The 27,759-nt window shown below is 37.3% G+C and overlaps 1 protein-coding gene across 5 annotated transcripts; it reads left to right on the forward strand.

Moving 5' to 3' along the window:
* The first annotated feature begins 1,055 nt into the window (after positions 1–1,055).
* Positions 1,056–24,564, forward strand: LOC146573209 (neuronal acetylcholine receptor subunit beta-2-like). 5 transcript variants are annotated; one of them, XM_085277863.1, is made up of 10 exons: positions 1,056–1,079; positions 4,425–4,517; positions 4,938–5,039; positions 16,686–16,827; positions 18,426–18,470; positions 18,581–18,690; positions 19,561–20,087; positions 21,265–21,755; positions 22,894–23,039; positions 23,540–24,564. In XM_085277863.1, exons 5-10 carry the CDS (start codon positions 18,444–18,446, stop codon positions 23,553–23,555), a joined length of 1,317 nt encoding a protein of 438 aa, XP_085133989.1. In that variant the 5' UTR covers positions 1,056–1,079; positions 4,425–4,517; positions 4,938–5,039; positions 16,686–16,827; positions 18,426–18,443; the 3' UTR covers positions 23,556–24,564. The 5 variants fall into 5 exon arrangements, with proteins under 5 accessions (XP_085133989.1, XP_085133988.1, XP_085133990.1 ...); XM_085277862.1 differs by lacking the exon at positions 1,056–1,079 and adding an exon at positions 1,239–1,333; XM_085277864.1 differs by lacking the exons at positions 1,056–1,079; positions 4,425–4,517 and adding an exon at positions 1,280–1,333.
* Positions 24,565–27,759: the final 3,195 nt, after the last annotated feature.

Here is a 27,759-nt window from a genome sequence, read left to right on the forward strand (position 1 = left end):
GGCGACACGGGCGGTTGCCCGAGGCGGCATCGTGGTGGGGGGCGGCATCACGGGCATCGGCAAAAAAAAATAAAAAAATTGCTCGTACTCATGCTGCCCCGACATCAGCCAGTGCATATTGGGAATGGCATAGGCACCGATCGGTTTTCTATTGCCCATTTCCTGGGAGTAAGGGCGCCCTCCGTTTGCGAGGTGCGCCTGCTGCTTTCGGCACAGGGAGGAGAGGGCAGGGCTGCGGGGGATTCTGTGGCTGGCTGGAGCAGCATCTAATAACTAACTCTCAAAATAAAACAAAATAAAAACAAAACAACAAACAAGAAAACACCAGACATTATGATACACACTTACAATTTGGACCGATTTTTTTTCGAAATTCTATATGCGAAAAGTGAGCGCGAGAGCCCTCGGTGCGCCTGCTCGCTGCTGAAGTCAAAGTAAACTTTATTGTCATCTCCGCTACATACAGTCCAGTATATAGAGAGACGACGAGGCTCCAGTTACAGAAGTGCAAGTAACCAAACAATAAATATAAGAAGAGTAAGAAAATAAATATACACTTTAGGACTCGGGGTAAAGGGATCAATAACAATTTAAAATTTATATTTTGATGATTTAATGTCTCATAGACAACCCGTGGAACGGGTTCTTAATGTTGTAAATCCAAGCCCATTATGTATTCATGATTTGAATCATGGGTTGTGTGAAATCCCAGAAATACACCTAAGACAAAGTGAATCTGTGAACTAAGGTGTAGGTCTATTAGGTTATGTTGTGGTGATCCTCGAGTTGGGGGATTTGTGTTCATACTGGAGTCCAAAATTAAAACCAATGGAAGATGGACAAGAAAAGTTCAAAGCCATCAGGTGCTCAGTTTAGAAAAAATAGAAAAGAAGAGGAGGAGAAACGAGCAAAAGAGGGAGTGTTCCTCTGGCGCCAAACAGGCTAGGACCGCCACTGCTCCCTAGTCACGAGTAATTTGAGGATTTAAAAAACAAAGAAACAACGACAGCAAAAAACAAAAACCTCCGGATCTAATGAACATCTGAACACCTTATAACGGCTATAAGGTCTACATATTTGTGAGCACTAGCTTCAAAATAGCTGCACTAGCTGTACACAGCTTATTTGAAGGGTGGTCAAAGTAACTCAAGTACTTTCACCATCTACGCTCCTGTTTGGTGTGACATCAGTTGACTATTTTGGCTGATTTGTTTCCTCTTTACAAAAAATAAGAAAATGGAGTGCATCCTAAGCTTTTGCGGAAAGTGCTGGCATTCTTGTATCCACAGAAGAAATGTGTTAACCCTTTTAAGTCTGACAGGTGTTTTCCTGGGTAAGTGAAAACGGTTATTTAATTACTGCAATTAATGATAGCGACAGCTGTTGACCATTTATGGCCATAAACTGTACATGGACAAAGCTAATGCTAGCTGGCTATTAATTTTCCTACAGTATGCTAAATCCCAAAGTTTATAATGGGTCTTTGACTTATGATATGAAGTATCTTGAGGTCACTTCTATACACTGGCTTTATAAAATAAATAATTAAAGCCGAACTGAATTTGAACATTCCGGTTGAAGTTATTTTGAGAACACTAGCAAAAAAACTTTAACAGTACTTTTAAATACAAGTAATAAAGCAGTTAGCAATTGGGCTAATATAATGCTAATTTTGGTACTTGTTAAATTTTACTAAAACAGTAATAATGTATAGCCTTAGCAGGAAGAAAACGGGGGCTTAAAAATATTTCAAACAGGCTTTGGGTTTTAATGCACCTTAAATTCTTTTAGAGTGGATTTAGTTCATTCCTTGATTTGAAGTTGATTTTGGAAGTTATGGGTGTTAACTGTTAACTAACAGTGAATTAAGCTAATCAAACTTCAACCCATTAAATGTGGGATGATGAGCAAGATTGTGTGGGCTCTTTATATATGCAGGGGGTTAATGCTATGAGAATGTATGTTTTAATAAGAATATAAAACTTTAAAAAAATGAACACAGGAGACTGCAGATGACAAATGTGGCATTTGGCATGTTAAGGGCTATTTGAGTGCAACGAACACAGTTCCTTTATTGTAAATACCATAATAAGGGTGTAAAACAAAGCTAGAATTCGTTCTTGTGGATTTATGTATTCACCTTTTCTCTCTATCTAATTTTTTCACCTGGTGTTCTATCTTGCAATCATAGGTTTAGTAAGGAGGCTTACATAAATGATCACATTTTGTTTTGTAGCCACACATTTCTTGTGAAACTCAAAAGATCTACATAGCTTAGGATTTGGTTGTGACCACCAAATCAGTGTAAGCAGCAAAAATTGTGACACTTTAACGTGCACATAGCCCATGATGACATTATTCTGTTTTCTTCAGTCATTGAATAAAACCCAAGCTTTATGAACCTGTATGAGCTACATTGATGACTTTAGAAAACTAGAGCCATTATGTGGATGATCAATAAACTGAAAACTGTAGAAGTGGAGGGGAAAAGATAGTTGGTGCAGCTATTTACAGCAAATTAACAGCATCTGAACATTATGTTCTGAAGAAGCAAAAATACTGTGTGCCAAGGTCTCTTCAGAAATGGTGGTTGTAAACAACTCATTATTAAGGGAAGGAACATGGGACAAAAAGTTAATTTATGCCAAATTACACAAGAACTGAACAGAAACTTTGTGACAACAGGTTGTATGGTGGTATGAATCAAAATGTGAGGTTTTGGATTAATTTTTGTCAGTATGTATGATAGAGGCCAGGAGAGAGGTACAACAATGTGTGTCTACCTGCTAGCTTTAAAGTACAGCGGAGGTTCGGACATTCAAATTGATGAAATCGTGGATTGTGCCTGATTTTTATCCATCATATTATACCAAAGACTGAAAAAGTCTGATTTGTAACAAACAAACAGCTTTTAGAAAAGCTTTAACTATTTAGGAATTACAGGCAGTTTTAAAGAAAATCTCTTATTCTCAGAGCATCAGAAGTAAAATAAAAAGTTGGAAAAACTAACACCACTTCATTCTCTTCCACTTATCCTTATCAGGGTCACAGGGGTTGGAGCCTTCCCCAGCTACCATAGGACAAAATGCAGCATAAACCCTGCCAATCTGATGCAATGCTAACACAGAGAGGCGGGAAACAATTTACACTGAGATCCACACCTATGGGCAATTTAGAATCACCAGTTAACCTAACCCCACAAACAGCAAGTTTTTTGGAAGAAACTGGGGTACCTGGAGAGGACCCACACAAACATAGGGAGAGCATGCAAACTCCATACAGATACTGGCGTCGAACTCAGCGCTTTTGTGCTATAAGGCAACAGTGCTAACCCCCACAACACCATGCTGTCCACAAATGAACATAACTACAAATATAAAGACTTTTTTTTTTACTTGGATGATGTAGCTAATGTATCCCTGAGGTCTGCCAGGCCTTTACTGCAGGCCTTTCAGTTGCTGCTTGTTTGTGGATCTCTCTCCCTTTAGTTTTGCCTTCATTAACTGGGTGGGTGGAGATTGGCTGACTGACTTGGCCATTAAAGAATAAACAGTTTCTTTATCTCACTTTATAAAGTTTTTGCTACCTCTTTAATTTCATTTGGGTTATAAACCTAGTGATGACCTCCTTCACTTGCATCGGCATCTCTTTGGACCTTGTATTGAGAGTTCAAGTGAAAAAATACCAAATACAAAGTAACCACTTGGAATCAACTCCAGATCTTTTATATGATTAATTTTTCATGGGATAATATGGGAACAGGCCTCACCTGACCATGAAAACAGCTTTTCAGTCAAATATTCAATTATGTTTGAGCCTCTGAAAATGGGGGCTACGTATAAAACTTACTGTAATTCCTAGTTAATGAATTAAAAAAAAAAAACTTTCTGAAACCTATTGATTTAAATCTGAAACTCTGAATTTTGGTTGTTTGATTTAAAATTCAGTGTTGTGTTATATAAAGAGACAATTACAAAAATTGTGACATTGTCCAATTGCTTATGGATCCAACTGTATTGCTGTATCTCAAAGGTGTAGGTATGGGTGCAATTTTGAGGACCTACGCCAAGCTGACAAAGTTTCAAAGAATCTACACTCAACAAAAATATAAATGCAACACCTTTGTTACTGCTCCCATTCCCCATGGGATGGACGTAGAGACCTAAAATTCATTCCAGATACACAATATAACCATCCCTCCCAAACATTTTGACAGTTGTCTGAGACACATCACTCCACAGCTCACTGATCAAACAAACTGCAGTGGTTTCAATGTGGACGCAACACAGAAAGATTTATGATCAGGAAAATGTATTATTTTTCTTCTTTTAGGTATTATATGGTTTGTATTTTCTTTAGCCGTATTGTAAAGTAATTTGACTGTTTTTTTTCTTTGTATTATTTTTATACCATGTCTTTAACAGGAGTTTGTGGTGTAAGTGTTGGCATATCCAGAAGAATCACTGCACGAGCGATAATATACTTTGTCTCAACCACTGTTTTGTCTGTAGGTGTAGGTAAGAGAAATTTTGTTTTAGCTTCAGGAATCTTTGCTTATCTTTTAAGACCTTTGTTTTTCTATGTTAAAGCATTAGACTTCCCAAAAATATTATCTGTATATCTGTGCACTCCATAATGTTTGGGACAATGACACATTTTTTTTGCCTCTGTTCACCACCACAGGGGATTATAAATCAAACAATCAATTTTACAAAAGGTAAAAAGTTATATCTGTTTTTGTACATGGTCATGGAAGAGCATGGTCTTTTGGGTTGAGATAAGGTAATTGATCACCATATTGATTGTTTCATTTACAATCCACTATGATAGTCTACAGAGGCAAAACTAATAAATTTAGACCTGCTTAAGCAGAGTGCGTTGTTTTTGTTGCTGCAGAATATTTATTTCTCTGTTAAAACTCTTATTATATATTGTAGGAATATTGTTGGTAGTGGTGATCAAGCCTGGGATGACACTGTTTTTGATGATGACGATGATGAAGCCTTCTCAACAGTGGATGTCTTGTTGGATCTAATAAGGTAAGAAGAAAATTTGTTTTCTCAGAATCCTTCCTAACTCTTACTTTTCTTGCATTTATTTAGGTGTCATTTTCCAGTTTAGCATGATTTAGATCAGTCAGTCAAATCCTTTAATCTGAGAAAAACTTCTTTAACTTTATAAAAACAAACAAATATAAATTTTCTCTTAATGTGCATTGCTGCAGCTCTCATTTTCACCCTCTGTCTGAAACAACTGGTTTTTGCTCATCTTTGATGAAATGGGGAGTCTGTTGTGATTGGTCAGCTGGCCTAGCTATAATGGAAATAAAAAATCAAATTTAATCTGTGTTTCGTGGCGCACAATAGATCCAGGAACAGAAACGGAAGAAACTGCTACATTATATAATTCCACATTATATTGGTGTAATGGAATGTTGTTACCATTTCTAACATTATTTGCGTTGTGTGTGTAGCGTCAGACAATCCTAAGAAAGTTGAGCTGCACTGTCGCACAGGAGATGGAATGAAAACACAGCATCACACAACAACACATCTCTCTTCTCTTTTCTTTCTTCTGACCCCCCAAACAGTTTAGGCAGACAACTCACCCTCCTTGAGCCTGGTTTTGCTGCAGGCCTATTAAAAGGGAGTTCTTTTTTTCCCACCATTGCCAAGTCTTTGCTTATAGGGGATTTTCTCTAATGTTGCTAATATTATAAGGTCTTTATAAAGCAATTTAAGATTACTCTTGCTCTGAGTTGGTGATCTATAAATAAAATTACATTGACATTGTACCTCAGCATTGAGTTTTAGCAGAATCTATGGAAATACTATCAAATCTGCTGATTAGAAATGTTAGTCACATTTCTTCTCTAATATGTTAACATTAGTAATAGTTTTCATATTGTTTTGGTAGCATTGCCACTAAGAATAAAAGCCCATATTTTTTTCAGATGCTGTAAGGGTTTGAGACTCCTGAAAGTTAACTCCTGACTCTGAAATGTCTCAGTCCTAAAGTTTGTCATGCTTTGCTTGTGCCTGAGACATTTCAGAGTTAAAATTTGAAGCAGTTTCTGTTTTCTGTTGGAGAAAACTACTCTCGCGGACTTTTGCCCTTTCTCCCTTCGCATAGTTTTATATAAACATTATATGCAGTATTGTTAAAAAAAACAACAACAAAAAAAACTCATGGCAATAATCCAATAATAAATGGCAGTTTATTATTGGCAATAATAAATTTGTTTGGCTCCAACCTGCAGTGACTCTAAGTTGCATAAGCAGCTATATGTGAGGCTTTCTTTTAAGTAACATATGTGTTAATGTTTAACAAAGGTTTAGATTATAACTTTAAAGCACCACTTTTCTCTTTTAAGTGCTTCAACACTAAACACCAACTAATAGCTTTTATCTTCTATGATGGTTGTTTTCTTGACTCTTTTTCAGAAATATGGTGCCAAAAAACCTGGTTCTGTCAAGCTTTAAACATGTATGTTTTATTACTTACACCAAGCAGACAATCAGATATTCATGGTTATTTATTAATTATGTTAATTATTCTTATTTATATATATATATATATAAATAAAAAATAATAATAATCTATACATTTTAAGAACATCCCTTAAAAAAAATATATAGATAGATAGATAGATAGATAGATAGATAGATAGAGATAGATAGATAGATAGATAGATAGATAGATAGATAGATAGATAGATAGATAGATAGATAGATAGATAGAGATAGATATATGCGCATATTGGCATTTATTTCTTATAGAAGGTGTTGTCTTGATTTACTATAGTTTTCAGCTGATCTCAATAAATATCTATATAAAAATTTAAAAAACAAAAGTATTGTTCTCTGATTACATTGATATATTAGGACATTTATGAATTTTAAAATAACTTTTAAAAACGTTTTTTCCCTTGCAAACCATCTGGAACAACAAATGTGTGAAATGTCATAATATGTCAACAAATAATGATATAATAATGATGAATCGGATAATAAAACAAACAGGTTGTGTGTTTTTGGAACAAACTTGCAATAATTTTAAATCTCTAATCTAATGGCCTCTGAAAGTCCACTCTGTGATCTCTGGTGGTATACCTGTAGAAGTTACTACCTTTCTTGTACCACAGCATGGACTCCACAGTAAAGCAGGTTAATCTTAACATGAGCCTCCATATAAATTAGTAGACTTGTTATGGGTAACACTGTTGTTATGGGAAACTCAGAAATAAATGTTTATTATTGACTCATTTGTCACATGACACGATTTCCCTTTACACTACAGGATTTCCACGTTAAATGTTTTTGTAGTATCTATTGAGTCTCTATTGCCATCTAGTGGTGGTAAAAATTGCAAGCTTCCGAACAGGACACTGGAGCCACACCTAGAAAATACTGTGTGATGTTCGCTGGTTTAGATTGTGTGGCAATGCAAATTATTTTAAGGAAAACAGAAGTATTGTTTTTTAAGAAAAAGTTCCACATATGATGACAGATATTCCAAAACAAACAAAAAAATTGGGCCTAACTAAAGCTTACAATTAAAGTTTTATAGTTTGATGTCCATTTACTCCATTAAACTTACTGTTTTACAATGGCTGGTTATGGAAGTTTCTATCAAAGGTGCATAATGACGTTTTGCTGATGTGGCAAATAAAGAATGCTTGATGTTTTCTTTGAGCACACATCATTTGGGTTCTCTATTTTTACAGTTACTTTCAACTAAAGTGAGATAATTTAAAATGTATAGGTATTTACCCCTAAGTCCCAGGTGTAGCTCATTACATCAATAATACAAATATCCCACTCAAAACAAGCATGCAAATTTGTATGCCTATTTTCAACACTCTCTTTTTTGATGAATGTTTTCTTTTATCTTTAATAGATGTTTTATGAAATAGCTTAACAAACCTCTTGTTTATTTTCTCATATTTGAACTGTTGGGATCTTCTTCTTCTTCTTCGCCTTCTCTTTCATGCCAGTAAAGAAAATAGATACATTTTAAGAATGTGCCTTTAAATCTCATCAAATACAAATGGGCTGATTACATTTTGTGGGATCAGGTTTAACGTAAGCACATATTTAAAAAGGACAAAAACAAAAGCATCTGATGTCCTTCTTTACACCAAAGCTGTGTGATATTTGTTACATATCAGGGCTTTCACTCTTATTGTGTTCATAGTTGTGCTTGCCCATAATTTATACCATCACGTCTAAGCATGCTGTGCATTATTAGCATATTAATGCATGTATAATGCATGTCTCTTTGGATTTTTAAATGTTCACATAACATTAGTATTTCTCTATTTTATTGCTTTTTTAAAAATATTGATTTAAACATCAAGAATCTGGACACCATGTAGAAATTTAGTGACAAAACAGCAAGACACCAATAACATCTTCCTCACAATTGAGAACTGAACTCTAAAACTACCAGTCCAGTAATATTCAGACACAACATTTGTGTTAGTAGACATAAAAATTACAAAATCATCAAGAAACAATGGTCTAATGTTTTGACCGTGAACCAGACAACCACACCCTACTTTCCTCAGACCTCAGTCCCAGACTCATTGGCTTTTCACCTTTGTTTGATTATTGTTATTTCAGCAAATCTACTTTTCTCTTCCATCCAAGGCTCTCAGACGCACTTTTATGAAAATGGATTCTTTCCTGAACACAACATTCATAGTACTACAACACATTCCCACAGCCACTTTATTTTAGGATCTTGTCAGTGTTATATACTTGGAAACACCTCTGGAGGTATTTACAGTCCCCTTTCTGCTTGTTCTCTTGTTATCATAACCACAATATAGGCTCCCTTTGATCACTGGTCCAGTTTAGAGTCTCATATGTTCTGAGGCGCCAAGGGATATTTAACATGGGCCAGAAGGTGTCATTACAGGAAAAAAGCTTATTGGTTAATAAATAATTATAAACCTATTAATCAGTGGTTAAAACTGATGGTCTGACTAGTTTCTTCACTGGCTAACTTCGCCGTCACTCAGATGTCTGTTTACGAATATGAAGATCCTTTCCCAGTGCACTCATACAGTAACCAAGAATAAAAATGTAAAACTAACAGTGTAACTCATTCTTTGTGTAATATTTTGATTTATTTTTGCCTCTAATAAATATTGTGCTTTTACTGTAAATACATCATTTTTTTCAGATATCTTATTAGCACTTTTATGACCCTAAAATCTGCCTGTGTAAGACAGAAGCAGTGATGGAGCAGCAGAGCATGGGAGGAAGGATGTTATGAATTGCTGTAAAACGTGGCACTCTTGTGCCAGTTAACTTGACTGAAGCAGACAGTCACCTCCATTATAGCAGATTGAAATCTCCACTGGGCCGTGTAAGGGAGTAATGTGTTAGTTATATGGCCTGTGCTGTGATGGATTTATGCACATGCTAACTGCATCAATGATAGACCTTGGATAAATCTCTCCATTTTATTTTTAACGTGAATATTTCTGGATTGTGGGAAGGACTATGGACTCAGAAAATCATATGCTTTGTATCAAACTTAGCTGAAAATTCGAGATTATAAAAAGATACAAAAAGGAAAAAAACTACCAGAATCGCCACGACAAGTCAGTGATTAACAATCATAACGTTGTTAATCACTGAATCTGCAGTGGTTTATTTATGAGACACAAGCATACATTTCTAAAGGAGGAGCAGAATGTTAATGACTTCTTCATATGATTGTTTTCCCACCCCGGGCTTTCATTGTTTTAAATATTGCTGCAACGTGATTATTCTTTTACTGTGATAGCCACATGAACAATACATGAACAATAAAAATACATTCACGTGTACTAAACTAACATGTGAGTATTATCTGAGGTCAGACATTAAGGTTAACCACAGACATGGGCTCCCATTTGAGCAAGCACTTGTTTAAATAGTGGGAAGAAAAAAATCCCTTTTAACAGGAAGAAACCTCCGGCAAAACCTAAGTGTGAGAGTACCAGAAATACCAGTCTTTATTTTTCTAATGCAGAAGTCTAAATTCAAAATGTCAGTCCAAAAGTCAACTTAAATTAAATGTGGCACACAGGTACAAAGCAACAAAACTATCAACAGTAAAACAAGCAAGCAAACAAAGGAAAAAAACAACCATTCACCATCAGCCTGAATTATTGATAGAATTAAACACAATTGTATTTATCTAGCAGCTTTCAATCGAAATATCACAAAGTGCTTCATAACAAAAATGCTAGAATATCAAATTTTTTAAAAAGACGGGGAGGATTCCAGAGTCTGGCGACCACTGTTGCAAAAGGTCCGTCTCCTTTAGTTCTCAACCTTGTATGATGCCCAGCAGATCCTGACCACATGACCTCAGGACCTGCTGGGGATGTATCAGTGTAAAAGCTTGCTGATGCATGCTGGTGCTTGTCCATGCAGAGCTCAAAAAGTCAAATCCAGAATCTTAAAAGTAGAGCCTTAAGTTAATGGGGAGCCAGTGCAACTAAATTAGCAACAGTGTGACATGTGAGTAGAAGACTTTTAAAAACCTTGCAGGATCGTTATGAATATCTTGCAGATGCTCCAAAGAGGTTTTGTTAAGAAAAGTAAATGATGAAGCAAAAGCATGACTAATAATGTTTCTTATAAAAGCAAGAATCACAAGTCTAACGTGATCATGCAATGTGAGAGCTGAGTCAAAAGTTATCCCAAGGTTCCTGACATAAGATTTAGAAAATGTGGCAAGGGGACCTAGAGTTTCCATCATCCTACCTGTCAAAACTGTCAGAGGGAACATGCTTGTTTACTCCACGTGTTTCTTTCGATCTATCATCTGAATGTCACAGCAGAAATCAAGATGTGGTGTAGTCACACTGGTGTGCTGTCAGCTGGAATGGCTTATCTCCTCTTTGAGTTACAAAATCAGCTTGAATCATCAGGTTATATTACTCTCCTCATTATATCCCATATTATTTTTTAAAAATGTCACATTCATCCATCAAACAAATGATTATGGTCTGTTTAACACCAGAACATTGTAACTCATGGTAACCCCTTTTGGACAGGCAAAATTAAAGTAAAATAATGTTAACTTGAATTTATGAGTCGATAAGAAAGTCTTCACACAGCCATATGTCAAAGCTGCAGTGAGAAATAATTTGCAGCGCTAATGTGTTTCTGCTGCAGACTATACTGACACGTTTTAGTAACACATTATCATGGTTATAAAACCCTAACATGTATATTGTCTTAGATTAAAAGGACCAGGATCTCCATGTCTACACTATTATATACATTACAGACCACCTAAAGAGGAAGCTTAAATGCTGGATTATCTGCAACACTAGGTTCGTTACATGTAGACTGTCTTCTTCCATCAGTCTGACCTATATCAGGTTGTGAGTTTAGTCTACACTCTGACTGTGTGCCAGTACAAAACAATGACAGAGCTCATCTGACTTGAATGGCATTTTCTCATTTAAATTTGCATCTTTGATTCTTTAACATGGGGTCTACAGTCGCCACTTTGCGGTGATTTACGGTTTTAAACGCTTTAAGTTTAGTTAGTCACAGTGTTGTGAAAAGTAGGCTGTGGAAGCGCCACTGGCTGAAAAAGAGCCCATCTAGATGAGACTGGCAGATGCACAAAAGTCCACGCCGTGACGTGTGTATCTGCTCCGGTCCGAGGCGCGAGGAGCACACAAGCAGAGAGACACGCACCTCCCCCTCCGAGCCCCGACCTCCTGCTTTTTCATCGTAGCTTCTCCTCGAAGTTTGATGGAAAAAACGCTCTTGATTTTTTTGTGGACTTTGACTGCAAGGTTTAACCCCGAGGAGTCAATGTAGCGCAAGCGTCCCGCCTGCATGCGCGCTAGTCTCATCAACTGCGCCAATTTCAAGTTATCGGCGCTTCATCAAAAGAAACTTAAGGCAAATATTGGTGATTAAGTTAAAAAAGAAAACAAGTTTAATGTGGATTTTTTTTGGACACCATCGTGGACTAGTCTACTGGATTTGGATCGAGAGTTGCTTGCTGAGGCGGCTGCGCAAAATGGGCTGCCCAACTCCCGCAGGATGCTGTGAAGTAAAGGACCATCATGTTGCCTTTGGCAAATAGACACTTTTTACACGTGATATATATATTTTTTAAACCATAACAGCCAAAGTTTCTGCGTGTTTTCCAGCAAAGGAGAAAACACCTGAAGCACCTGTGTGGACAAAAGTAATAGGGAAAGCCGCGAGGTTGGGCTAAATTGTCACTTTTGACATTCAAGATATTTCTGGTCTTTTTTTATTTGATTTAAAACATTTTTTAGAGGACAGGCATTACAAAGAAGCAACTTAGCGTAGTGAAGCGGAAAGGAGATGACTACCAGCACTGCTCTTGTGCTCCTCATTCTCTCTCTAACAAGTAAGTTATTATCTTTTAAATATCCCAAACTGGTACGAATATGGAAACATTTCCTGTGAGAAGTTTACTGCTAAGAACAGATGTCCAAGTCTATGGTGTTGATCTCTCTCTCTCTCTCTCTCTCTCTCTCACACACACACACACACACACACACACACACACACACACACACACACACACACACACACACACACACACACCCTCTTAGGTAGTGATTATGGCCTGAAAATAGGCGCGATACTCTTCCAGAGAAGTCGATTTAATCACGTTTCATTGAACTGCAGAGGAGATAACTGACCTGATTGAAGACTCAGGTGTCCTGTAGCAAAGGATAACATTAATGGTGCCACAAGAGAATCTTATATTAACTGTAAATCAAATCTCAGGGGTACAATCCAAATGATTGTGCTTCAGAGTGTGGAAAATCTTTTAAAAGACAAATTAAAAGAAGAGATGCTTTTCTAGTTGATACTTCTCTATTTATTATCATGTAATTAGTGCAATACCACTACTCACCTATATTAAATGTAACATTTTGGTAGTTGTGAGAGTTATCTACATGTTTTTTTTTTATTCAAAGGGATTCATAAAATAAAATCCTGAAGAACTAAACTTCATATTTCTGTATTTCACTTCAGCCTAATCAAATAAATGCTATTATTTCACTTTATAGTAATGTATTCAAAGCTTTTAGACTTTTATATATTACCAAAGTCAGTATTTGGAAGTCCATAGTCTTTGCAAATATTAAAATAATATTTCAAACCATTCTTCACATGACAGAATTTTTTTCTTCTTCATTTAATAAAAAAAATCCCAAATAATCCAGATCAGACTTGACTAACGTCATTTTTCTAATTTGTATGTATTTGTATGATTTAAACTCTTCCTCAAACTTCTACTCCCACCTCCCCACTCTTAAAGGTAGAATATTAATAGTAGTAGTAGTAGAGTAGTAGCTGCAACCCAAAGTATAGGGTTTTCTACTTATATTGTCCATATACTGTATCTATAATCAACAGATCATCCTCCCTGGAAAGGTACAGTTACAATTATCTTACATTATCTGTCTTTTCTGTATTTGGATTCTATAAAACTGAAGAAGAAGAAGAGGTGTATTTGATGTGTATTTGTGTTTCTGAGTACAGGAATTTAAAGCAACCACAACAGCACTCTGCAAGAACGTCCTGAGAAAGTGTGGGTGGTGTTCATACTCTTAAAATACCCATAAGTAAAAGCAGATGTGCCCTTGAATAATTAAATAAGAGCCATGTTTTGTCTACCACCAAGAAAGCACCATCTACTGTTTTTTAGGCAAAATGTGGATCTCTCACTGCCTTAAAAGAAAAACTTCCTCTTACTTACCTGACCTTGATTTTAGCTTTTATTTCAGAGAGTGGTGCATTGGATACATGTAAAACTGGTTAAGCTTGTAGGTTACGCTTTACCGTTTAAGCTAGACCTAAAATACAATAATGTTTTCCAAAAAGAATGAAGACAACCAAAAAGCTGAGCCATCAATCTGTAGATTTTCTCTTACAAACTCTGACAAAGATCAGCTGTGGCATGTAACATAGTCAAGGATTAGTCTGCAGCATCCATCAAGAGAAGGCAGGAGACCCTGGAATTGAGCTTTAAATGATTTAAAGGCTGTAAAACATCGAGAAGCGGCATAGCACTTCTCTGTGTCTTCCACCATGTTGTTGTGAGTGGTTGCATTTCTCTGAAGGCCTCAAGATTTGACTTGGACTTGTACTATGCAATGATATGTGGCACCAGTCTTCCATCACAGCGTCAGTGTTTTAATCTTAATGAGTCTCATCACTGCAGATTACTGGTAGCTAAGCTGTTCTTAATATAAAAGGTATCAACAAAGGGGAGGGGGGGGTTACTCTTGAGTGATAAGTCACTGCTACCCCCTTGAAGTAAAGCCTTCCATACTTGTGAATGTGAAAACTCTAATGCTGCCATAATCGCAAGTCTAATTTCACGAGTCAGTCCCACTTTTAACATACTAGATGTTTGAAATATTTTTTATAAAAGGAAACTGAGAAGAGTTTATTGCTCCATAATAGGTTTGAGGCTTTAGTCACTTACATCTAGTATCATCCTCTTGATCTGCCATCCTTTGACAGGAAAGTGAAACGTCTTGAAACAAAGAATATCTCTGTTGCTTCAGTTTGAATAGCAATGTTGCACAAGTACAGTACCACAGTAAATATTAGTGAATGCAGCAGCTATTATCTCACTCTTATTACCCCAACAATTGATCGTGCATGCATAAAAAAATGCATGTTGCCCACTAAATCCTGTCAGAGACTCCAGGAAGTTAATGATCCTGGTGAGACCCCATCCGTGGAGAGCCTTTTCACTTCCTACTTATGTCATTATGCTGAAATTGGCTGCAATTTGGCCAGAGAGTGCTTGTGAGTTCCTCAACTAATTAGATTCAGTGAATCTAAATTACTAAAAATGATTAGCACCTGTTTCAAAACAAATGCTCATATCCTGTTACAGTTTTAGCAGACATACGTTTTCTTTTAGTGAAACCCATTTTGCCCATACAACACTAGCATTCCGCTAATGTGTGTCAATTTAGGATTTACAATAAGTCATCCTACCTCAATGGTTCCCGTTCCAAATGATAGTAACTACAACAGATGTTGGGAATATGGTTAAATCAAGACAGAAGCATCTGTAACAAATTCCAGCTGGTTTCGGTGGTCGATTATGAATGCTATCAGTTTGCCACGGCAAGAAATTCTCTGCTACTTGTTAGATGCATGAAATCAAAATGCCAGCACCATAAAGTGGATCATGATGCATAACATCTCCAGTACTTACAGAGAGGTATTCCATTGCAATCGTGCAAAAAAAAAAAAAAAAATCTGAAAATTGAGCTATATCGCTTGCCAGAGGTTCAAAGAGTAGGAGTTTTCCATTTTTGAAATATCCATAAAACAGTCAGGGAATACCTTGTAAAACAGATTAAACAAAATGAGCTTCAGGGTGCTGCTGCATTTTGGTGTCTTTTGATAGACGTTTTCCTTTGTTTTCCCTTTTCTTCATGCAAACCTGAGCAAGGTGACCTTTTGTTAAAGCTCCATATTTATTGTTGAGATTTACATGTGGTAACTTTTGACAATAAGTTGTTAAATAATACCAGAGCAGCACTGCAATATTAATACATTTACTGCTTTTTTCCTATTAAACTTCTATTCAAATCTTCTGTTAAAATGAAAAACTTGGTATCGACTTGATTTATATTTACATACAGTATTTGTTCTCGTATAGCTACTTTAATGACAGCCTAATTTGCTGGGCGTATAATCTAAACATTTCTATGCACGTTCATACATTTAACACATCGTATTGAACTCTGCTGGGGCCACTTCAGAAGAAATATAAATGTGATTAAGCGGTTTAGCTTTCATTTTAACAAATAGCTTTCCTCTTACATAAAGAGATACTTGAGGTTCTTACTTGATGGCAGACCATTTATCCTCTGAAGTTAAAATAAACTGAGAGCTAAAGATTTCTCATTTAGTTCTAAGAGACTCACTTGCCTCTCTTCAGCTGAAACCACTGATGTTCACTCTGACATGAAAACTTGAAGCAGCAGGGTGCTGCTAAAAAAAAGAACATCCATGCTCACACAGCCTGCACTGCATGCAATCTTGCAAAAACAGACAACTCATGTGCTACAGGGAGGGAAGCGGTCCAGATAACCAATCCTCACTGCGCTGTTGTCAGTTTGTTTGACAATGTGGATATAATGGCAGCTGGAGCATTTTGCTTCTGATTTATTCATACAATTACTTTTATATAACCAATAATTTAGGGCTCAGGAAACATAAAGCTTCAGGGCTGTCTCACCGGGATGCTTGACTGGAGCCTTGTGTGTTTCTGTGCTCTAAAACCCTGCAGTAAAGTGTCAGACTGCAAGATGTACACATGCTCACACTTAACCGAGAACACGTGATTCAGCTGTAATGCCCTCTGGTAAATTTACTTTGTTAACAGACATTGTTTTCAGAAACAGACACTTGCACACGCAGGATACAAAGATACACTACACACCTACCAGTGGCTGTGAATCGCCACAGGGCAAACACATGGCCTTTATGAATGACATTAGTTATTGCCTCTGCCTTTTCAGGCAGTGGAGTTCCATGTAATCATGTCTATAATATTACATATTTTAAACAGATTCATTTTATGTTTAAAGCACTTTGATTAATTGGATTTCTTTCAATATTCTGTATTTTCTCTGCAGGCAGCTGGGCAGAGAATGCAGAGGAGCGCCTGGTAAACTACCTTTTAGGTCCAGAGCACTACAATAAACTAATCAGACCTGCTGTCAATAAGAGCCAGCAGGTCACCGTCTCCATACAGGTGTCTTTGTCTCAGCTCATCAGTGTGGTGAGTACACACAAACTGCATCCAGATTATCATGCATCAGAGTGTACTGGGCTCAAACACCGTTACCTGAAATAAATGAAAAATTGGGCTTGTGACGATTTAATTTGACGCAATCAAAACCCATTACTGGCAGTTCGTATTTGATGTGATTCAAGTGAAGTGTTAACATGGGGATTGACTCACTTCTGGATTATTTGAATTGAGGAGTTTGCATTTCACCATATCCCTGCTACGGAGGTGGCAGCTTGATTACGGCATGATCTTTATTAGTTTGTAGAGCTTTGTGACATCATATGTTCCCACGTATTGATTCAGTAGGGCTTTTCACAGGGGATCATTTACACAGGTGCTTGCTAAAGACATAAAGGCTAATAAAGCATCTGTTCTATTTATATGTCTCAAGAAGCTATGAATATGAGTCTGTATGTACACAGTACCAGGACTCTGAATCCAAAATCAGCCGTCATGCATCCCTTTATATACATGTGTCACAAAAAAGGATTATTCTAAACTATTTATGTCTTGAAATCAGCTAGAGCACCTGTATGGATGTGCAGTCTTTTGTTTCTCTCCTCTTTTCTCTTTTAGGAGTATTCATCTTTTTGTTTAAACACCAAACTCTACCTTTAATTGCATTACAGAAGTTTTTATAATTATTATGTGGTGACTATGTAACCATTAAGTAGTGCTTTAATGCTCCGTTAGTCTCCTTTAAGAAGGAAAATAGCGACATAAATATTAAAGAAAAGAGCAGAATTAATTTGACATTATAATGTAATAATAATAACTTAATAATAATTCATGACACTGTCACAGTTCAGAGGCTTCTAGGTTGTAGAAGAGAAGTGGCAACTTTAAATTGCCTGTAATTGTGAAGGTCTGAATCAATTTATCTGTCTCTTTGAGTTAGCCCTGTGCTCGACAAGTGATGTTTTATGCTTCTCTTCTCCAAACTATTTGTTTTACCATTTGGATATATTTCTTTATGGTTGGATTGTAAAATGTTAATAAGTGACCTGAATAATTCATTTCTGGATTGTTTCAGTTTTTAGAATTTTTGATCACCTGTTGTTCTGTTTCACAGAACTATTATTATAAGTCACTGCAACTAAGCTTTACTTAAGGTCTTCACCTCGTGACATGGGCTTCTAAAAGCTTCTTATTCACATTACTTAATGCACTACTTTCTGCTCCTCGGCTTGAACAACACCTAAGCCACTGAAGTGTTGCAGAATATGGTTTTAAAGCCATTATTTTCATCATATTCACTAATGATCATGTTAGGCTCCATGGCTGCGTGCGCCTCACCAGAGGGTTTAAAACACCATTTGTCTCAGACAACTTTGATTCTAACCTTTCCATTCATCTCAAGACAAGCCAGTAAACAGGCTAACCTTAGTATCACAGTAAGTCCTTCCTTTGAGGCATTTGTAAAACAGGCTTTAAAAATAAATGTTTTTTGCTCCAAAATGTTAGTGTTATTTCATGCACTCATTAAAGGTGTGTATTGATTTATTGCTTTGACCTTTACTCAAAATAAAAATAGCATTATGGAAAGTATTATGTAGTTTTAACAGCTGACTGATCTTTGCTTTTAGAATGAGAGAGAACAGATAATGACGACCAACCTGTGGCTGTTTCAGGTACCTACAGTCTTTTCTCTGCTGCCCAGTTCTTATACAGTACCTTGTATGGTCAGTATTTGGTCTTTTTGGTCATAGCTACAGTTACAATAACAAAGGCTCCTCTGCAGGAATGGAATGACTACAGGTTGAGATGGGATCCTGAGAAATATGAAGGCATCAAGAAATTGCGAATACCCTCCAAACTTATCTGGCTTCCTGATATAGTGCTCTATAACAAGTAAGTATGCAAATTTGATCCCAACCGAGAGAGACTTGGCTGCTTTTCTGAGTTTAATTTATGTGATTTGTACATTTTTTTTACTATAAAAAAATCAATTTAAAGCAGGAAAACGAATTCCTGTGGAGGCCTTGTATGAATGGACTAAACCATTATTTTATTAAACCGTTCTTAATATTATGAGGTTTTTGATCATTACCACTCATGTTTTACACGTTGTTACTAAAATGCTAAGTATTTCAGTGGGAGCTGTGTAATTAACAATTTCCACAAACCCAGTTTCTCTTTATTATTAGTGTTTTATATTAACATTCCCATATGGTCTAGTGGCTAGGATTCCTGGTTTTCACCCAGGCGGCCCGGGTTTGACTCTCGTTGTGGGAAGTTAGCAATTTCATGTGTATAGTTATGATTGCTATGTGAATAATTCCAGTGCTGATGACAATAATAGCATGACCTGTGCTATCATAGAACTCTTCTACCACATGCCAAGCAACATTTAATAATTTGAGCCCAACTAATTTACTGTCTGGGCAAATATTTGCTATTTTTTGATATACAAGTATCGCAAACAATATTAATTTATTAGGAAATTAATGAAAATGAAACAAGTAAAGAATAAATGGAAGAAGCACCCCAGGAACCATCTTACAAGAATTGACATTTTACAGTTATTTGGCACTCCTAAATAACTACACATAACAAATGCTAGAAAGTACAAATAAATGTTGTCCCATTTATTAGATTTTTAAATATTAGTATTAGTATTGGTTTAAAAAAAATCCTGTATTGGTCAGACTCTAATTTTTCTTTCCTCTTCATTTGATGTGCTTAACGCTCTTTAATCCTTTATTTCTAAACCTCCTATAGTGCTGACGGTGTGTACGAGGTTTCCTTCTATTGCAATGCTGTGGTCTCAAGCACCGGGGACATCTTCTGGCTCCCTCCAGCAATCTACAAGTCAGCCTGTGCCATCGAGGTGCAGAACTTCCCCTTTGACCAGCAGAACTGCACTCTCAAGTTCCGCTCTTGGACCTACGACCACACAGAAGTAGATCTTATCCTCACCAGTGATTTCGCCAGCCGTGACGACTTTACTCCAAGTGGAGAGTGGGACATCGTCTCGCTCCCAGCACGCAAAAACGAGGACCCCAACGACATAACCTATCTGGACATCACCTATGATTTTGTCATCAAGAGGAAGCCTCTTTTCTATACCATCAATCTGATTATCCCCTGTGTGCTGATCACATCATTAGCTATCCTGGTGTTCTACCTGCCGTCAGACTGTGGGGAGAAAATGACGCTTTGCATCTCAGTGCTGCTGGCACTCACTGTGTTCCTGCTGCTCATATCAAAGATAGTGCCACCTACCTCTCTAGCAGTGCCACTCATAGGTTAGTCATATCCATATTTGTCTATTTGCAACAGTTTGTAGCCTAGGGCAACGAATATTTGGGTTTTTACTATATGTACAGACACTTTATATAAATATAATAGTTTGGTGATGTGTGTAAGAAAACATAAAACAAGAAAAAAGTAGTTTTTCAATTATGGATTAATGCCATTTATTTACAACTGAAAGCGCTACACCGCATTTGAAATAGTCTTATATAAATGATGGGTCTTCACATTTCATTTTTCATATATGATTTGTAAATGTGCTTTATGACAGGTCAGTCCTTTTTCTGCTTGCCCTTCACCTAATTTTTTATTATGCTGTTTACAACCTCAGCACAAAGTCAACACAAGGAAATTAAAAAAAAGTGAAAAATATTATAGCTGCCTGAAGAGGCAGCTGCTCAGATTATGGACAGTTTCACTCCGGTGAACACGAAGACTCACCAGATAATAAATGTTTAAGTTCAACCCATTAAATTACTAGTGTTATACGTGTACCTGCGCTTAACATTAATATACTGCTTTTGGAGATTTCAGTAGGAACACTAATGGAACAGTATAAGGGAAACCAAACAGCTGAAAGTGATGAAATATACTTCATTCTAGCAGAGTACTGCGCCATTCAAAAAAATGAAGGAAATGGTTAATTGTAATAGTATAACACGATCTGGGAAGCACACCCCAGTGTCATGCAAATGTATTTCACCTGCTTTGGTGCAAATGAAAGTGAAAGCTATCACCACTCTTTGTTTTAAATAATATCTACTTTTATAACCATTTTAAAATTGTAGTTTTTTACTTAGCATTACATTATTTAATTTATTTGTTTTCAATGACTGGACTGATCAAACCTTACTATTTTTAAATTGGTTTTATTATTCTATTTTCTCTTTTTCTTAAATTATATTTGATGTACTTTTATTCTAGCTATAAACCATTTTAATTTCTAATATATTCTTTCATCATTTTGAATTTAAAATTGCTTAGTATTGCATATTAACACCTTCCAGTTAGCCTTTTAAAACAGTCTTTATTAAAAACGTGTTAGAGATGCTGCTGGTTGTTATTTGAGACCCAGCTATTATTTGATTATTGAATAACACATGACTGACATGAAGTAGTGTTGGTAAATGACAACATCTGATCATTTTTCTGTGTCTCATTCTGTTAAAGGTAAATACTTAATGTTCACCATGGTGCTGGTCACGTTCTCGATTGTAAGCACCGTCTGCGTCCTCAACGTGCACCATCGCTCACCGTCCACTCACTACATGCCTGACTGGGTCAAACGGCTCTTCTTAGTCCGTCTACCTACCTTCCTCCTCATGAGGCGTCCAGGCTCTTCCAATGTTCGTGATAAACTGCGCCGGAAATACACCAGTCGGAGTATTGTCTGTAAAAATAACACCCAAAGCAGCACAAACAAAAAGCAGTACTCAAACATCAGACTCGGTGGGATCAGAACCGACGCCGACGCTTTCTACGTGAATGAGGATTTGGCGCAGCGGTGTTGCTGGACGGCTGGTGACATCCCGGATGGTGGCGGTGGCTTTTCAGACTTCCAGAGGCCTTTGGCCAATCAGTTAGATGCAGATCTGGAGGAGGCAGTGGATGGAGTGAGATACATAGCTGAGCACATGAAGACAGAAGACGATGATGAAGGGGTAAGAAAAAAATTGATAGGTAATGATGAATAGGGGAGATAGGGCGACACCAAAAAATTGAAAGGAATAGAAGATAAAATATATTCTTGCAGAGACATAAAGAGGAAAGGAAAGCCATACAAAAACAGATTATGGAGATGCATGATGTCAGACAAGCGACAAGGTGGAAAGGAAAGATTACCAGGGCAAAATCAGATGTGAGACGAGCCATATCTCAGTGTTTGCTTTTGTTCTCTTGTCATACAATTGGAATCTGTCAGCTATATATTTTACTATAGACATTTCTAATGTCATCAGAAAGCTCTCCACATACTTTTGTGTAAAACACACACTGACTGAAGCACAAATCATAAACCTCACAGATTTAATAAATATTACAAACATGCTTAGCATCTGTAATTGTACTCTTTCTGAATGACATGCTAACCCATAGCTCCAGGGGGTGTCAAACATAAGGCCCGGGGGCCAGAATCGGCCAGTCAAAGACTCCAATCCAGCCCACTAGATGTCTAGTGATGTGAAGGAGAGCATAGGTTTTATTTCCACACATTTTACAGTCCTAGTGATAAAAACCACCCCACAGCCATTCATACTACACCAAAGTAATGAAGTAAAAGACAAATAAATGACAGAAAAGTTCTTGTTTTTTCAACTAGCTACCATAGAAACTTTGTTTTTTTACACACCATGTCAATGGTAAAATAATGAAATAAAATAGGAAATTAACAAAAACATTCTGCTTTATAATTACAGGACAGTCTGTGTCATGAGCTACCAGAACGTCTTCTGTCATTTTACATTTATTTTTTACAATTTAAGCACAAAGAGTTGTGGTGAAAGATTTCTTTCATGAAAGAGAACAGCATTTCTTTATTGTGTAGTTGAAGTTGCACTTCTTTTTCCTGCATTGAAATATTTCAGGGATTAAAAGTTTACACTGACGGAAATGGGAGTTTCACTGGCCTTAAGTGGTCTGTATGTGGCTTAAATGTAAAATGAGTTTGACATTCCTGCTTTACAGTGTTTAGGTGTGACAAACACTGAACTGCCAAAAGGTAGATTTAACAAGCTGATTTTCTTTTGACCCAAACATACAAACCTTAACCGCAAAGGTCTGAATCTGTTAATGTGGTTCTAGATCATAGAAGACTGGAAGTACGTAGCAATGGTGATAGACCGTCTGTTTCTGTGGATCTTCATCTTGGTGTGTGTGGTGGGAACTCTGGGACTCTTCATGCAGCCACTGTTCCAGAGCTATAACACGCCCACTGCTGATGAGACAGAGTGAGTCATACACACTGTGAAATACACATTAACATACAGAGCAACACATGTTTGAGCCTGGCATGGGCTCGTATTTAAAATTCTAAAAATAAAAGAAACTGTCAGTTTTCTTTACATACCAGAAATGTCCCATCCCCCCCCTTTTTTTTATTTGTGTGACATGCTTTTTTCTATCACACACACACTCATTGACACACACACATGTCTGGTTTCCTATTCTCATGGGGACATCCCATTGACATAACAATTTCGTGACACTAAAACCACATTTTGAGTGTGAAAAATGCCTTCAACCCCGTGGGCACCTGGATTTTGGTCCCCATCAGTATAGTAAATTTCACATTTGGTCTCCACCAAGATAGTAAGAACCCATACACACACACACACAAACATAAAGGATAGTTCACGCACAGCACAGCATTCATGCACCGGGTGATTTGTAGGATTCAGGTATATCTTCATCTACACTTGCTTTACTTTGTGTGTTTTTCTCCCTGTAGATATGGAGATTTCTAGGTTTTCTGTGACTGCAACTTTGAGAAGCATTACAATGTCTGGCTGTGATCTACTCCTAATGATTAAATCTGACACATAACCATCCGGTGATGAACTTCAAATGAACATGGAATCAAACCAGTTGCTTAACGTTTGCCTGTGCGTTTCCCCACCTTCATCGAAGAAACTCTACCCCTCAAAGTCGAGCAGTTTCTGCCAAGATGATGAAGACAGTGCCTGTGGACAGTTGTTCCAGAAAATTGTACAATGTAAAAAACACAAAGGTGATGAAAATGATAGATGATTTGCAGTCCCTGTTTCATTTTGGACTGACTTCACTGCTGATGAAAGTGTTTAAGGTTTTAACTGTGACTGTTTTTCTCCCATGTTGCTGCTCCAATGAGGCCTCTCCTCTCCAGCATCGCTGATATGAAAATTGTATGAACATTTATAACAGTGGTACAAAAGCGGAACATAATTTCTTTTTTCTCTACATCAGCCTTTACTGTAATAGGAAGAGGATTTTGTTCTGCCCACCTTTTGTCTTTGTGGAAGTATTAACGCACCATTTCTCTTTCTGTCTTTTTCCTGTTCCACTTCAGAGCACTGTGTTTCATTTCCACAATCCACCTCCCAAGTAACGTTGTAACTCTAATGCAGTGTCTTATTTTGAGAAATGTGTGTTCTGCTCTTGGTTTCTCTCATTGTGTTTTTTCTCACATGCTTGTGTATTCTCTTCTTGTCTGTCTTTCTATTCCACAATCACAAGGCCTGACAGAGTTTGAGAAATATTGATAGAAGTCTTGAAAATATGGATGAAATTTCAAATAGATGTGACAGATGGAGCGAGTGCTGTACACATCACGCATTTTATTTCATATGAAAAGACAACATTAATTCTAGTTGTGTGTCTGTTTCCCTGTCCAACAGCTCATTTCCACCCTTCACTTTTTAACTGCCTTAAACCTTTGTTGGACACCAGAAGATTAAAAACCTGTAGCTGCACCATGTTATATGTTAATGATCTGACACTGACTGTATTCAAATTCAATATGTTGAATAAAAAATGCTGTCAACTTTAGTTTGACCTGTGCTGTTTCCTCATCCATTTGCTAGAAGGTCACTTCTTAGATTGGCTTTTCTAGTAGAAGACATTTCAAAATGTGATGGTTAGAAGTCAAAATACATTGGATGCAAATATAGTAAGTATGACTTTCATTTTCGGTTATTATTCATATTTGGTTTATTTTCTGTAAGTCACTCACATTGGTCAGATCTCACACGAGAACAATGATATTTACACTTAATTGGGATAAGTTTTCCACTCTCACTTCATCAGATATTTACTGTAGTTTGGTTAAATTTACTGATAAAAACTGTAATTTGGTTTAGGTGATTTCAGATTTCATTCTTTCCTTGTCATGGTGTCAGGGAAGGAAATGTCAGAGAATAAAAAATACAAACAAATAAAAATCTGTATGGACTTGGTTTGTTGTTAAAGCCAGTAGTCTAATGTATGCTGTTAGAAATGTCATCAGAACTTAAACTAAAATCACACTGCCTTCACGCTGTGATTGACGAGCTCTGGGACTTTTGAGCTGGATTTGAGCTGTACTTCCATGTTCACAACAGAGTACAACAATATACAAACCCTTACAGGAGACACTCTCTCTGTGCCTGCTGACATTTCACCCCTACTTGCACATTGGCCTATCAAATCGCGTGTAACACCATGTTTGCCTGCTGAATTAGTTGGGCAACACAAAACACAAAGTACCTTTTTTCTATTATGACCCCACCTGCAGTTTAAATAATGTAAAATGCCTTCATGCCTGACAGTAACTCATTTACACAAATATTATTTACACCCATGTACATTAGTATGTCATATGTTACCTTGCAGGTAAAGGTATAATATAACCACAAGCTGTGAAAATATGTCCAAACATCATTTTACACTGAGTCTTTCATAACCTTCATATCATAACCAAGGCTTTACTTTACAGAACAGGATTCAGCTGCCTGTCCAGACTTCTTCTGAGCTGAAAACTGACAGCAGGAGCTTTGTACTTCAGGGTAAAAGTAATAGAAGCACTCAACGTAAGAGAGCGGAGGTGAAAAACAGTGGGTTTTCTTTGCTTTTGTAGATGGGATGGCTGACATTCTCAAGCAGAGCCCTGACAGTATAACATAAAAGGAGGTTTTCTGTACTCAGAAAGGGGGCAGGCAAGGTTGACAGAAAGTGGCCCAAGTATTTTTATACATTTCAAAAGTTGCTACAGTGACACTAATGTGGTGAACATTTTCTCAAACTTGTTTTCTTCATGTTTTGATCAAACAGTGCCAGAGGACAGCAGTCTTCTGTGTCTCTGTGAAAAATACATATTCAGACCAATTTTCTCTTTAAGACTTGATTATTTTTATTCTGTATCACTGCTGATATAAAGCAAACCACTGTGACATTTTTTGTGCATATCCACACACAAATACACAATTACTTGAGTTAAAACCCTTTTTAAAACTTAGCTCAAACCGTAAGTGAATCCACATGCAGGATCACATCCTGTTAATGGACATTCTGATTGTTGTGTATTAGAGTGCACCTCCTTCCTCAGCCTGAAAAAAGAGAAAAGCTGCTTTGCTAATACACTAATGTGCTTTTGTTCTGCTGAGGGTGTGCGTGTATGTGTGTGTTGCTGACAGCATATGCCTAAATTTGTGAACAACATCTGGCAACAAAAAGGTAATATCAGGTAAAAATAACATAACCAGCTAACAACCAGGAGCCTCTGAAGACAGCGTGCGCAGTCACTCTTAGTGCGCTACAACATGAATGAACGCACACACTGACACACACACACATAATAGACAACGATAAGATTTAACTGGCCCAAATTCTTTATCTCAGCAAAAGTGAAGCACTGAAGTCCTGAAGTCAGCACATCAGCAATGCTGTGAGTCTGCTCTGGTGGACAGTTATCGACAAAACACATATTTACTCTGCCTCTCTGGTTTGTGTGTTTTTGTGCGTGCGCCTATGTGTGTTTAAGCAATACCTATATGTGGTTGACTGGAGCATGACGGTGACAGACGTGTGATAAACAAAAACAAGGATGGAGCAGGCCAGCAGTCATTCTATAGATTTCGACTGTGTAATGTAATGATGCTCAGTGCAATTTAATAAATGTGCTGTAAATGGAAATGTAATGAAGTGGTCATGTTTTAGGATTTTATTAGTGAATATGAAAACTTTTACTCTTCAGTATGTTTAAGTATTGTGTGTTGTTGCCCAGCGTGGAACTCAGTCAGAGTAGAGCTTCTACTCCTCAATAACAAAAGGCCCTTGAGGCCTGGAGTTGCATACCCACACACTAGAGCAGGAGTGTCGAACTCCAGACCTCGAGGGACGGTGTCCTGCAGGTTTTAGATGTGTCCTTGATCCAGCACAGCTGATTTAAATGGTTAAATGACCTCCTCAACATGTCTTGAAGTTCTCCAAAGGCCTGGTTATGAACTAATCATTTAATTCAGGTGTGCTGACCCAAGGTGAGATCTAAAACCTGCAGGACACTGGCCCTCGAGACCTGGAGTTCAACACCCCTGCACTAGAGGCAGTTTTGGAACATAACTAGGATGCCTCTTGGATGCCTCCTCGGTTAGGTCTTCTGGGCATGTCCAACTGGGAATATACTCTGGGGTAGGCTCAGGACACACTTGAGAGATTATGTCTCTTGGCTGGCTTGGGAATGCCTTACTGTCCCTCGGAGGAGTGGCTGGGGACAAGGAGGTCACGGTATCACTGCTTAGACCAGGGGTAGGCAACTTCAGGCCTCGAATGTCGGTGTCTTGCAGGTTTTAGATCTCACTCTGGGTCAATACACCTGAATCAAATGATTAGTTCATTACCAGGCCTCTGGAGAACTCCAAGACATGTTGAGGAGGTCATTTAGCCATTTAAATCATCTGTCATCTGGATCAAGGACACATCTAAAACCTGCAGGACACTGGCCCTCGAGGCCTGGAGTTGCCTACCTCTGGATTAGACTGTTGCCCCTGCAACCTGGATCTGGATAAGTGGCAGAAAATGGAAACAAATCAATAGAAAAGAAGAGGGTATTGTATTGTGGTTAAAAAGCAACAACCAAACAAATAGATGAATTCAGTGTAATTTTGTATTCTTACTTAATATTTAACTTTGGGTTTCTGTTTCACTGGTGTTTTAAAC

The sequence above is a fragment of the Mchenga conophoros genome, linkage group LG6 (assembly GCF_057382185.1).
Source record: "Mchenga conophoros isolate Kocher_MC1m ecotype Shallow Benthic linkage group LG6, M_conophoros_male_GT1.1, whole genome shotgun sequence".
NCBI lineage: Eukaryota > Metazoa > Chordata > Actinopteri > Cichliformes > Cichlidae > Mchenga > Mchenga conophoros.

Excerpts from the sequence above, each read along its gene's own strand:
- LOC146573209 (XM_085277860.1), top strand. The coding sequence starts at position 12,360 with ATGACTACCAGCACTGCTCTTGTGCTCCTCATTCTCTCTCTAACAA. Across the intron at positions 12,406-16,681 it reads CCTCATTCTCTCTCTAACAA|GCAGCTGGGCAGAGAATGCA; the intron begins GTAAGTTATTAT and ends TTTTCTCTGCAG. Across the intron at positions 18,471-18,580 it reads CCAACCTGTGGCTGTTTCAG|GAATGGAATGACTACAGGTT; the intron begins GTACCTACAGTC and ends GCTCCTCTGCAG.